The 12,934-nt window shown below is 46.7% G+C and overlaps 1 protein-coding gene across 3 annotated transcripts in view; it reads left to right on the top strand.

Annotated features, from left to right (window-relative positions):
• The window catches only part of CLDN10 (claudin 10), a 67,037-nt gene that overhangs the window by 42,080 nt on the left and 12,023 nt on the right, over positions 1-12,934 (top strand). Inside the window, exon 1 of one of the 3 annotated variants that reach the window (XM_048933233.1) lies at positions 11,466-11,737. The exons of the other annotated variants lie outside the window; for them this stretch is intronic. Coding sequence (XP_048789190.1) covers positions 11,518-11,737 — 220 coding nt within the window. The 5' untranslated portion in view covers positions 11,466-11,517. Of the gene's footprint in view, positions 1-11,465; positions 11,738-12,934 lie in introns of those variants that run through there. 3 annotated transcript variants of the gene reach the window in all.

Below are 12,934 nucleotides of genomic sequence, written 5' to 3'. Positions count from 1 at the left end.
ACCATAGTGTAGAGATTCTCAATTAAATGGGTGCCAGGAAAAGGCAGCTGAAGAAAATGCATTCACAGTTCCTTTACATTACCATTAGTTTTGGGCTCCTCACTGCAAGAAAGACATTGAGGCCCTGGAACGTGTTCAAAGGAGGGCAACAAAGCTGGTGAGGGGTCTGGAACACAGGCCATATGAGGAGAGGCTAAAGGAGCTGGGAATGTTCAGCCTGGAGAAGAGGAGGCTCAGGGGAGACCTCATTGCTCTCTATAACTTCCTGAAGGGAGGTTGTAGTGAGCTGGGGGTCGGCCTCTTCTCTCGTGTCATTAGTGATAGGACCAGGGGGAATGGTTTCAAGCTACGGCAGGGGAGATTCAGGCTGGACATGAGGAAGTATTACTTTTCAGAAAGGGTGGTCAGGCACTGGAATGGACTGCCCAGGGAGGTGGTGGAGTCACCAAGCCTGGGAGTGTTCAAGGAAAGGCTGGATGTTGTGCTGAGGGACATGGTTTAGTGGGAGCTGTTGGGAATGGGTGAACGGTTGGACTGGGTGATCTTTTAGGTCTTTTCCAACCTTGGTGATTCTATGATTCCATGATTAAAATATTACTAGCACGTTAACAAACTAAATCCCTCACTTACTTACCTGTTACAGTGTTTATCCTTCAAAAATGGTAATAAAGCCCACCAGGATTCAGGCTCAGAGTGTAGAAAGAACCATTGTCAGTTGGTTTTGGACGTGAACTATTTAGTGAGTTAGTCATGAGAAAAATCTTTCAAATAAGGCTATAAATCACCAGATGCACAGTGCAGAAATAATTGTGCAAGCCGACTATTCAGAAGGAAGATATGAGACAATGTAGGACTACAACAAATTTACATAAGTTAGCAACTTCATCCAAAATCTGGCAAGCTCTACTGATAGTGCAAGTTACCCCCAAATCATGCACAATGGGAGAGTAATTGTACCAGTATACTGTCAAAGCTCTGGGTACTCCGAAGCTTACAGACCTGTTGGGGCAGTAGAGGTAAAGTCATTGACATTTATGGGACTCTAATTGAAAAATACTGTATAGAACATGCCCACAGAAATGCTAAACACCACCCTTATTGCCCATCTAAGTATCAGGAAGGGTTTCAGATATCTTATCTAGCCAGGTGTGACTGCTACCATTAAAAAAAAAAAAAAAAATTAGTTCAGTCGACATAAAGTGCTGGTAACCAAATGGAAAAAAACCTCAAAGACACCTATCAGTTCAGGACTGCTACAGCATTATTCAAAACAGAGATTTCTCAAGGAGCTTACTTCCCCATTACAGAAATCTGGGCTACTGCACAAACAAATCAAGTCAGAATGTCAAACCTTTCTGTAACCCGTTGTTTGAGTGGCGATGATGAGAGCAGTGACCCACAATTCACAAATAGCTGATTTAGGAAATTTTTGCTAAAACTTTTAGCACATTAGTGCAAATTCTTAGCAATAAGAACATAAATAATGGGGGGGGGAGGAGAGGGGAGGGCGGAAAAGTGCAAAAAGCAAAAATTAAAGAAATGTATGTCTTGATGGGCATTTTTCGGTCAGAGTTTTTAAGGTGTAACTATGAAGGAAGTACCTCTCTGTTTTGCAAGTGAATCTAGGTAATTCCCGATAAGACTAACGAATTGCCGTAATTATTACATAGCCAATACACTGCTAGCAATAAAAAATCCTAAGGATACAGAGGTGGTATGTAGCAGTATGTAGGGATATCTAAGGCAGAGGAAATTGAGTAAAGAGAAACCCTATGATCAAGTGCTATTTTTTGTCCCTAGTTGTGGCTTTCTGTAAAAAGGAAAAAAGTCTGAGGCTGGGTTGCTCTATCTCCAAGTCTTATCCTAAATCTTTCTTTCTCTCGATATTTAATGAATTGTCTTTATTGCTAGATAGTAATTCAGATCTTATACCAAGGAAATAGCAGTTCTGAGAAGACTGATCTCTCCCCGTGATGCTGAGATACTAGATAGAGGTCAGGAATATAACAAAGTGTATCATTCTTCCAGTATATGCATGAATGTGAGAGTATATGTGTGTTTTTTTCCATAATGTGTTTTTCATTGGTAAAGATCAGTGATTTGTATTTCAGTCTGTATGGTAACCTACAGGGCAAATTCTTCTCTCAGGGACACGCATCCTAGCCTAATTACTTTATTGTATTTACTCATATACATTAACATACATTACAGTTGGACTAGATGTTCTTTGAAGGTCCCTTTCAACTGAACAATTCTATTTTCTTCTGTTCTATTTAATACATTCAACGATGCACGTGTCGTATGAAGGACCTGAGCTAATATCTCGGCATCATGCGTATGTGGCATGAATCATTGCTCAAAGTAACGCTACAGGTTTTGATCTACTTCTGACGGCTTCCTCCAGTAAGTTTAAAGTTCAGAAGTTCAAAGGCACATCTCATTAGAAATTAACCACGGCCCTTTAAAAATGAGAAGGGAATGACTTCTGCACGCCTGAGAAAACTTGGCAGAGGCCTTCTCGCAAGGCAGCACACAATGGTGAGCAGGGAGCATTGCAGGGAAGAGAGCTTGACTTCAGGGACAAACAGTGAAGTGATCCCTTGCAGTCCCTCCTTGGAAATGAAGAACCTTAGTTCTACAGGCCTTTTGGAGGACTAGGCTTGCAGCATGAGCTGTACTGGGCTTTTCTTTATATCTGACCATACTGCACTGACCAAGCAGTAGATCCCTCACTGAATATATGGATGGGGCTCTGTTTATACAAACCAATGACTGTCCTTGCAGCAGCTACTGATTCCCCATCGTATGCCTCTGCCTTTTCCTCGTGCTGTTACAGATGGCTGAAACTGTCCTGTTTTGGCCTTTGAATACATGACCCAAACCCAGAGAGCCTGCAGCTGTGGAGAGAAGTTTCTGCAGCTTTTCCTCTCGCTGTTTCCCTTCCACAGAGTGGCTGCCACTCCATCCCCAGGGTCTGAGCACCCCTGGGGCATCATATAGCCCTTAAAGTCTAAGCAAATCTTTAACTTTTCCGTCTTTTCTGGCATACTGTGGCTGACAGTTGGAGGTAACAGGTTAATCACTCAACCATAACAGGGAAAAATGACCAGCAGCCACAAGAAAAGAGTCCAAGGATGCCGCTGATCCCTGTGAAAATCCAGGAAACGCACCAGCGCCCAGGAGTTTCACTGGGCAAACGGAGCAGTTTCTGCTTGCACGAGGGGCGGTGCGGCCCTTGGAGACGTGAGAGGGGCAGATGGTGAGGGCTCAAAATGCCTGAGCTGCTACCACCATAACTCAACGTGTACATTTATGTGAGAGGCCTGGCAGGGCCGCCCGAGACCAGGGCAATGGCTGGTGGCACGGGCAAGGGAAGGCCTCTTGGCTTGTGCTCCTGGTGCAGCCCTGGGAGTGAGGCCCGGGCAGGGTTCCGCTTTTCCTTTGTTGCAAGCATAGTTTTTCCATGCTACGCTTTGAACTTGGTGCTCAGAAGACATTTCTTTTGCCTCTCTGACCACTTTGTGTAGATGTGAGGTATAATGTCTACAACTTCTGGCCAATGTCTCCCAGAAGTGGTGGCTTCAACCAGAGCTGCTATCTGGCTGTGCAGAGAGCATTAGGCAGGGGAGCAGACGGGAGCCTTGGGTTGTGCTTACAAAACCTCAGCAAGGAGGAGGTGTGCCTAGCCCTGGATGGGCTGACAAACAGTTGTGACAAGCGTGGGTAAAAACGTCTGCTAAGCACAGGCAGCATAAGGACTTACAGCAATCACAGGGATCCCAGGCTGGGATCTGTGGGATGGAAAGAAAATTGAAACTAGATCAAACAAGCAACCCCAGAAATCAATATTGTCACAGCCTGGGGCGTGTGGCAATGTCACTGGAAGGTTCCTGAAGAGCACAATGGCTGGCACAAGATGGCAGCTTCATGAGGCTTCAGTGTGCACCATCACTCACCAGCCTGCACACAGGCACCCATATGCTCACGCCTATGCTTATGCCCACTGTGTTGGTTTCCTTCCTGGTCAGTGAAATGTTTTCCACCAACCCGCCTATCTCTAAGGACAATCTGCATTTGATGGGGCCGTGTAAGCTGGAGGAAAGTGGGAGTTGTGACTGTGCGATGAATTTCATACACGGTTTTGTTTTTGTATTTCATACAGAAATGCAGTGTTTTGCATTAGCAGTATGTTAAGCAATAACACAAATACTTCCTGTATCTGTATTGTAACACGTATGTCAAGTTTGTTAACGGATGCAGCAAACCTCTAGCTTTTGTGTGCCAGATTATGTCCTCTCCATCTTTTATAGGATCAGGTTTTTCCCGTACTTCCCAGAACTATGACATAAAAAATGCTTTGGGCCATCTTTCCAAATAAACCCTTAATCCTCAGTCAAAAAAAAAAGTCATTTTTGTCAACTATCCCATAGGAAAAAAAAAAAAGAAATGAAAAAGAGAAAAACCACCAACAACAAACAGTCACTGCAGTAAGCACTGTTGTCTTCTGAACTCAATGAATTTGCTGTTGGAAGATTTTCTGTTTCAAACCTATGCATAACAAATAAGATGAGAATACCAGACACTGGAACAAAGAAAGAAACTGAATTTTTGCAGAGCTGACACAAAGTATGCAGACTGTTCAATTATCCCATTTTCTCCCAGTTTACAGCTGGAATAAGAAAGTGCAGGGCAATATTTAAATCCAAAAAAAGACCATCAAAATCAGAAAAAAGACCATATACATGGGAAGTCCCTTAGTGCTGCAAACTTCCCTTACAGGCTGGACTTAAGTCAAAACTATTGAAAAATATCTCACTTTCTAAATGTTGAAGTGTTTTGACAAGAAAAAATAAGACTAATTTTAATGCTAAATCTCTCAAAAGGAGAGATTTCACCTGACTCACAGTTGAAATGAACTTGAAAGCTAGAACAAACACGTAAATGATCCACTCAAATAAGGAGTTGGCTGATAAAAGACACCTGAAGAAAGTGAAAAACAGAAAAACACAGTGCAAATCTTCTATCATATACATTATCAGTTGCAAAAAGCTTTATTTCTTTACGAGGGCAATGGAAAGGGAGAACGATGGTAATGTAATAAAAGAAAATATCTTCACCTTGGAAGCACGAAAGCATTAACAAAAGGCAGAGTACATTGTGTACTGTTCTTGGAAAATGGCTTGGAACATGATCCCGCAAAAATAAGTCCAAACAAACTTTCTCTGAAATAACATAACTGCTTCATTTACTGCATGCAGTAGACACATGAAGGAGTACTAGGCATCCTCCCAAGAGCTACTGGGAGCACCACACAGCGTGGAGGAAGACCCCTTGCTGCACACAACCTGTACACGTGCTCCCTACCCAGAGAATTCCCATTTATTTGGTCAACGCTTTTCACTCAAGTCAGCAAATCCAGCTTTTGAAAAAGATGGCCCTACTGGATCTGATTAAGACCTAAGGCTTTATTAACTAGTTAAAATAATCACGAGTGAATTGATTCTATAACCGAATGGGATTTCATAAAATAATAATAAAAAAAAAGAACACAACAAAAACAGAACAGACAAAGCTGATAAGCACATGCTTCAGTTAAAGGGGGATGATAGCAACTGGAGGCAGCAGTGGAGGAGATGGCAGCACGTGATGTGACAGCAGCAGGGCATGGCAAAGGAGGAGGCAGAAGCAAGGCACAGGACAGCAGCAGGGTGATAACTTACACTGCGGTCTTTGTACCCAGCTCTAGCAAGTCTCAGCACAGAGCTTCCCCTGCTTCCAACATGGAGGCAAGGGTCTGCTTCATGAGTTCTCACCAGCTTCTCTACCTGAACGGAAGTTTTCCCCTCCCTCAGCTCCAGCTCCTTGCCCCGATTCCCATAGCGGCCCCTTGTTTACTCAGAAAAGGGCTGTGTCACCAGGATGGTGTTGTGGTTTGCTGTCACTGGCCCCACTGTTTGTTAGGCACCAGTCATCCCTGCCAGTGGCTGTGAATAGTTTCGTTTAACCAATAGCACAAAAACCACAACCTGGAGCAGAGCAGCTTCTATAGCGTGACTTAATCTGAGAGCAAACTGGCCGGGATCAAAGAAGGTCATGGTGACAAAGTGGAGTTAAAAGTTGACTTAAAACAACACGCTCAAGCAGCTCTGAAACAAAGGGAATAAGGAAATCATGTGGCTTTTTATAGATCAATACAGCCTTTAAAATATTGATAAACAGAGGTTCAAATTAATGTGCATTTAATCTATCGGTGATACTGCTTCTTTTGATCCTGCTGGTCTGACTTCTTTTCTGAACTAGTGTAGGCATTGAAATAAGTGAAATAAGTGACAGAAGCACTGAGAAGAGGGGCTGCCTGCAGCCACAGCAGCAATTCCCCGATGAAGAGGAGAGATCTGAAATCTGAAGGAACCAAAGGAGAGCTGACAGTAACGAGGTGTGAGGAGAAAAAAAAAGGCTTTAAATATAGATTCATTTGTGAGCGTGCATGCGTGTGCAGAGGGATGTGGTCAGGTTCCTCTCAGAGAACACTGCCTTGCCAAAAATTAAAGGGTTCAAACATACTCTGAATCTTTTTAGGGTACGAAGCAGTGCCTCTGCTCACTTGGTGTGCCATCTGCATGCGGTTATGGGCCTCCCTGTTCCCACATATCGTGTGGTGTCCCCCATAAGACTTGGGAAGTGTGATAGCTGGGCACCACTAAAGGCTCAAAACAACTAAAATAAGTCAAATGTGGATCCCCTTGTTAAACTTGTTGCTTCGGTGAGGCCACAGAATTGTAGGTAATAGAGTAATTCGTGTTGGAAGGGACTTCTGAAGGTCACCTAGTCCAACCCCGTCTGAAAACACAAACACTCTTGTTTTGAGAAGTCATGTGTATTTTTGGAGCTATCCGGGTGGGTACCTGTGAAAGATGACGGACTGCTCACGTCCTGCTCTGCCAATTGCTCACAAAAGGGCACAGACCAGCCATGGTGTACAAGGGCAGAGCTCAAGCTGAGCTGCAAAGTGTTCCCACTGAGGGAACGCCACGATATAAGGCCTGGACTCAGCCTCTTCATCTTTCCAGCTTGCTGCAAGGATCGCTTCAGGAAACAGGCTGCTTTGGAAGGACATAAAATCTTCTAAGTTTCTCTAGAATACAGAGGTCTTTCATTTGGCAAATCCATTCTGATCGCCGTTGCACAGGTCAGTGCAGGGGGACTGGAGTAAATGACTTTTAATGGTTGTTCTAACTCAAATGATTCTATGATTCTACGATGAAATCAGAAAGTTTCCCCAGTTTACACTGTGATCTACGTGCATTTGGCAAAACTTCACTGTGTGTGGAGACAGCTTCTGAACTGCTGAGAGCTGCAGCTGTGCTGTTTGCCAGGTGGAATGCACCTCAAGTGAAGTAGGGGATGCATTTCTTCAAGTTTCCTGCTCAGTTTGTTAAACAGGTTATATCTATTTTTAAAAGCATTATATTACAAACTTTCAGGGAACAACACAAGATTTTTTTCAGCAAAATTAAGCAAAGCTGAAAGAAAAGAATACTGCATTAATCTTGGTGTCAAGAAACAAAGTCTCTAATGTCCAAACATGCTGCACAGAATGGGAGAGAGGAAAGTTTATTGACTCATGGAATGCAATTTTTCACTCCTTTAAAATGTGTTGGGTTGTCATTTCCTATGAAGTTCTTACTTTTGGTTGCATATATGAACCATGTAACTTACAATCATTCTTGTCCTGATGGTTTACAGAAGACAGGTAGTAATTTAATTTAATTTCTGATAGCTTTACAAAAACAATGGTGGTGACCCAACATAAGCAAGGACTGGTGATTATTAACTGATGTTCCCACTCTGATGGACTTTTTTAGTTGATACGGAACAGGGAAACAAGAAATATTGCTTTGTCTACTCTGCAGTTGGAGAAGATTTAGTTGTTCTTATTTTAGGCAGCACTTTAGTGCTCTACAATTCAGAAGACTGCAAGTCTTCCCATCTGTAGTCATTCTGACCTCCTCCACTGCTAATGCCAAGCTGAGGTGCATTCCCACTGGCAGCACACCTGACCTTGGCTTGGTACTCAAGTCATACCATTCCCTGCAAGTTTGCATTACCTCTTCAACATTCAGTTTCTCAGGAAAACCCTGGCAAACAAGGAAGTCGTCCTTCATCCTTAGAAAAATAAAGTTGTTGTTTTTTCTTTTGAACAGGTGCTCTAGGCACCCTCAAATTCATAACACAGCAGAGCCAGGAAACAGCCTCAAGTTGCCCAACCTGCGTATGGTAAAATTACAAGAAAAATTACTCCGGCACAAAGGCACGATGACCCCAGTCTGCTTATCCTGGCCACAGAACAAAAGGTGTTGTCACTCAGTGTTTAATTTATGAGGCAATAATGATTGCCTGTGATTTTGATCCTGCAGAAGCTAAAATAATATCCTGTATTTCAGACTTGTTAAGAAAACTATCCTGAAGGACACTTCTGTACATAGTAATACAATAAGCTTTTATATGTTATAAAAATTCAACTGTTGAATACACCGTTCTGATTTTAAAAACATGTGCAGTATACATTTACTAAAGCTTACTAATCAGTCTTTTAAAATGCCGTTTTTATGTCCCAGACCAGTGAGACTTGTAACAGAACAAATGAACCCCAAGGGACAGCTTTCTTACAACAAGTTTCAAGCACCTCTCTTTCCAGGACTGAGGCAATAAACACACGCTCACTCAAATGACTTAGCATAAAACTGCATTAATGCAGTGATCTGCTCAATTCGCATACAGACATGAGCAGGCATCTGACACAGACACTGACAAATATCCCTGAGTCGTAGCTGGTCCCAAAACATGGTAAGAAGAAACCAAGCAATGGCTACGCCTTTCTCTCTACTACACAGCTTGAAGGTAACTAAGACAGTGTGAAGGATGATGGCAAGAAGGCAGAGGTGGAGTCTGAGGGGAAATACAGGCCAGTATTTGTGTGCCCATCGTGCTCCTAGAACAGCAACTGGGAGAAAAGAGGCCATGATTTCCTGAAGTCGAAGACCCTGGAGTTAAGATCATGACTGAAGACCTTGTTGTTGCACAGGAGAGAGAAGCTGATGTAGCAAGGGGACAAACACAACCTCACAGATGAGTGTTTTCCAACAGCTAATCCCTACAGATACTTGCCAGTGCAAAGAACATGCCACGGGGGAAGAGTATCTATTGCAGCTTCTGCTAACCTTCATCTGAGTAAACACTCAGTTGTGCATGATGTCTTTTTGGGTTTGCACCACCAGAGGTGAGATTGGAAGCTTAACATTTGGCTCTGATTTTGGGTGAGAAAGACAGCAGTGATCAAACAAATGACACAAACATCTCCAGAGGTATTTCAGGAGCAGCAGTGTCAGGCTAGAAAAGCACAGGAGGCTTTCTCTGGAGCTAAACTGAGACTCTCGCGTACGCCAAAGACACTTCATATTTCTCTGGGTAAAAAAGGGTACAGGCGAATGGGCTTACAAATTAGGCCTGCTTGGTAGGTCTTTGGTCACAAGCAGTGAGTAGGTTGAAGGTGGAATTAATATCACCTGTCCTCAGCCACCTGCCCAGGCTTCCTCTGTGGCCAGTGGAGGTAGATGGATACTGGTCCAGGAGACATGGGTCTGTACTGTATATCACAGCCAAAGCCCAGCTCTGCCCAAAGTGGAGAGCCTGGGAGAGCAGAAGTGATTGCTGATGGTCACAGCAGGGAATCTGTTCCCTGTGCTTGATGGAAAGATCCTCTTCCTCCTTCTCTTCCTCCCAGGGCTCAGATTTGGCCCTAGAGGTATTAGTAAGCATGCTCAGTCTGCCCTCCTGCTTTCAATCTAGCAGCACACTGGAAATCTTGCCAGGGCCTTGGCCAAAAGCCGCCCAGGCAGCAGATCTTGGATCCAACACATGACACCGACCCAAGCAGCACTACCAACAAATGTACAGGTGAGCTTCTCACACCAGGAGCATGCAATTACCCAGATTTGGGATTGAATGTCTGACTTTCTTCCCATCACCAAGACCTCAAAGTGCTATGAGGGGGAAATAAAATAAACAACTTTTAAATGTTGTGTCTGCTGCCCTGCCCTCCAACAAATAAATCATGCTGACACATAGATGAGACTTTGGTCTAGAGCCATACCCTCTTCCTTGACCCAGGAGCACTTTTTTTCTGAGTGCTGGGCACAGCTGACACCACAGCAGTGTCCTGCAGAGCCCGGCTCAGCCTGCTGGGCACCAACAGTTCAGTTTTGAGCCCCTCACTACAAGAAGGACATTGAGGCTCTGGAGCGTGTCCAGAGAAGGGCAGTGAAACTGTGAGGGGGCTGGAGCACAAATCTTATGAGGAGCAACTGAGGGAACTGGGATTGACTAGTCTGGAGAAGAGGAGGTGCAGGGGAGAACTCATTGCTCTCTACAATGACCTGAATGGAGGTTGTGGTGAAGTGAGGGTCAGCCTCTTCCCCCAGGTAACTGACAAGACAAGAGAAAATGTCCTCCAGTTATGCCAGGGAAGGCTCATGTTGGGTATTAGGGAAAAAAATCTTCTCCAAAAGAGAGGTGATGCACTGAAAAGGGCTGCCCAGGGCAGGGCAGTGGTAGAGTCACAGTCCTTGGAGGTGTTCAGGAACCGTGTGGATGTGGCACTGAGGGATGTGGTCAGTGGGTCGATGGGGATGGGCTGACAGTTGGACTAGATGACCTCAGAGGTCTTTTCCAACCTCAGTGATTCTATGAACAGGCTGACAGCAGCTTGCTGCCACTGGGCCCTGACGGGTGCCTAAGGGTACGCCCAGCCCTCGCTGGGTTTTTCCTTTCTTTTCTCTCCTTCCCCCACCCTCCCCCCGTCGTGAATGGCCATACAGCAATAAGGTACTCATATCCAGGTTTGTTTCCACATGGCAAAATCAAACAGCATTCATCACCGTAGAATGATGTAAATGTGGCTTCTTATCCTCCAGTGATTGCCTGTCTGGCAAAAAGCTTCAGAAAATGTAACAATAGTTTTGAAACAAACAGGCGGAAAGTAAAGACCGGCAGTGTACTTTCCACATCAATAGCAAATACACTACTGATGTGGAAAGCAAACAGCTCCTGACCAGAGGAGGGCCGGGCGGATGGTTTCGCCCCGCGGGCTGCCGCAGGGCTCGGTACAGCCGCCGCTCACCGCTGGCATTGCAACACGACGCCGAGCCCGAGCAGCGCTGCCACCTGCGCGCGGGTGGCAGAGGGCTGAGAACCCCTTCCTGCAGTCGGTGAGGGGCGTTCCGTAGGGCCGGCACGGCGCACGGCCGGCCCAAGGGGGAGCGAAGCGCTCGGACGCGCGGACCCCCGCCGCTCGGTGTAAGCGGAGGGGATTTGGGCGGGGCGGGGTGGGGCGAGGGAGGGGGCGCGGCTTCCCGGCGCAGCCGGCGCCGATTGGTCGCCGCCCCTCAAGCCCCGCCCCACCCTCCGCTCCGCGGCCCCGCGCCGCTCGCTCGCCGCCCGCTGCTGCCGCCGGGCCCGATGGCGAGCACGTCGGCGGAGATCGTCGCCTTTCTGCTCACCATCTCCGGCTGGGTGCTGGTGTCCTCCACGCTGCCCACCGACTACTGGAAGGTGTCTTCCATAGACGGCACGGTCATCACCACCGCCACCTTTTGGGCCAACCTCTGGAAGACCTGCGTGACCGACTCCACCGGCGTTTCCAACTGCAAGGATTTCCCGTCCATGCTGGCTCTCGACGGTCAGAACCCTCCGCCTTCCGCCCCGGCTCCCCCGGCCCCGGCACCGCAGTCCGTGCCTGCGCCGCGATCGCGCGTTGGGGCGAGCGGGGCGCGTCCCGGGACCGCGTCGGGGCGCAGCGCTTGGGGTGATGCGGGCATGGGGTTATAGCGGTGTGTTGCGCTGCTTTGCTCGGTTCTTCTTAACTGGGATGTGTCCGCTCGATGGGCGGACGGCGGCGTTGGGCTTTCCCGGAGCAGAGCTCGGAGCTGCAGCGCCTGGAGCCGAGGGATGAGGCGGGTGGGTGCTGCGCTCCGTGCCCGCTGGGGGGGATATGGCCGATCGCTGCGGGGAACCGAACGCTGCAGCCCGCACCGCGAGCAACTTGCCGCCAGTTAATATGATAGCTTCGGGAGAAAGAGTGAAAGTGCGGCCGGCCCTGGTTTATAGCCTCAGGAGTGGCTGTCAATAAAGGGAGGAGAGGTTTTTAAAATAATGGCACCTTTTCCAAGTTTCTATGGTCATAAAGGAATAAACTATATAGCCTGCCCGTGGCTTTGATATTCCAAAAAAAAAACAACAACAACAAACACGGTTCTGCCTCCAGGGCACTCCCTGCGCAGGGTCCAGGGCTGGTCCACTTCTTGGGAAAGTTCATTGAGGAAACATCTGCTAGTGGGACACTGATGCTGTTACAGCAGGGATTAATGCTGCCATTAAGCAAATGAGTCCCAGTATCAGAAAACCTTGAATCCACCCTCAGGACGTGCAAGAGGTCAGGGTGCAGGCAGCCTTCAGGCATCTGTGCTTCAGATGCTGCCTGTGGATGGAGGAGTATTGCACCCAGAACCCCTCTGCCCCAGCCCCATGGTGGCAGAGAGCTTTGCTGATCCCACAGCGGAGTGGAACAGTGGCACCACTCAGGGGCTTGGTGTAGGAACCAGTGTTTTCCAGGCTTTGGTGAGGAGCTGTGCTCTGTGAGGGAGCACTGCACAATCACTGCTGAGTGTTGGACCCGTGGCATCCGTTGTTCAGCTGCTTGGTTTGCAGTGAGTGGATCTGGTTTTAGAACGAGAGAGGCAAAGTTGCAAACAAAGTATGTGGGAATGTTTAAAATCCTCACCCCCCACCCACCCCAAACAGGAAAAAAAGAAAACAGCAAAGCCCCTTTTACTCCCCACAAACCCAGTTCAGACCTAGAAAACATTGTGTTCTGGGT

This window comes from Lagopus muta, chromosome 1 (assembly GCF_023343835.1).
Source record: "Lagopus muta isolate bLagMut1 chromosome 1, bLagMut1 primary, whole genome shotgun sequence".
NCBI classification, from domain to species: Eukaryota; Metazoa; Chordata; class Aves; order Galliformes; family Phasianidae; genus Lagopus; species Lagopus muta.
The sequence above is the reverse complement of the archived record's forward strand: the minus strand, read 5'-3'. Positions and strand labels throughout refer to the sequence as shown.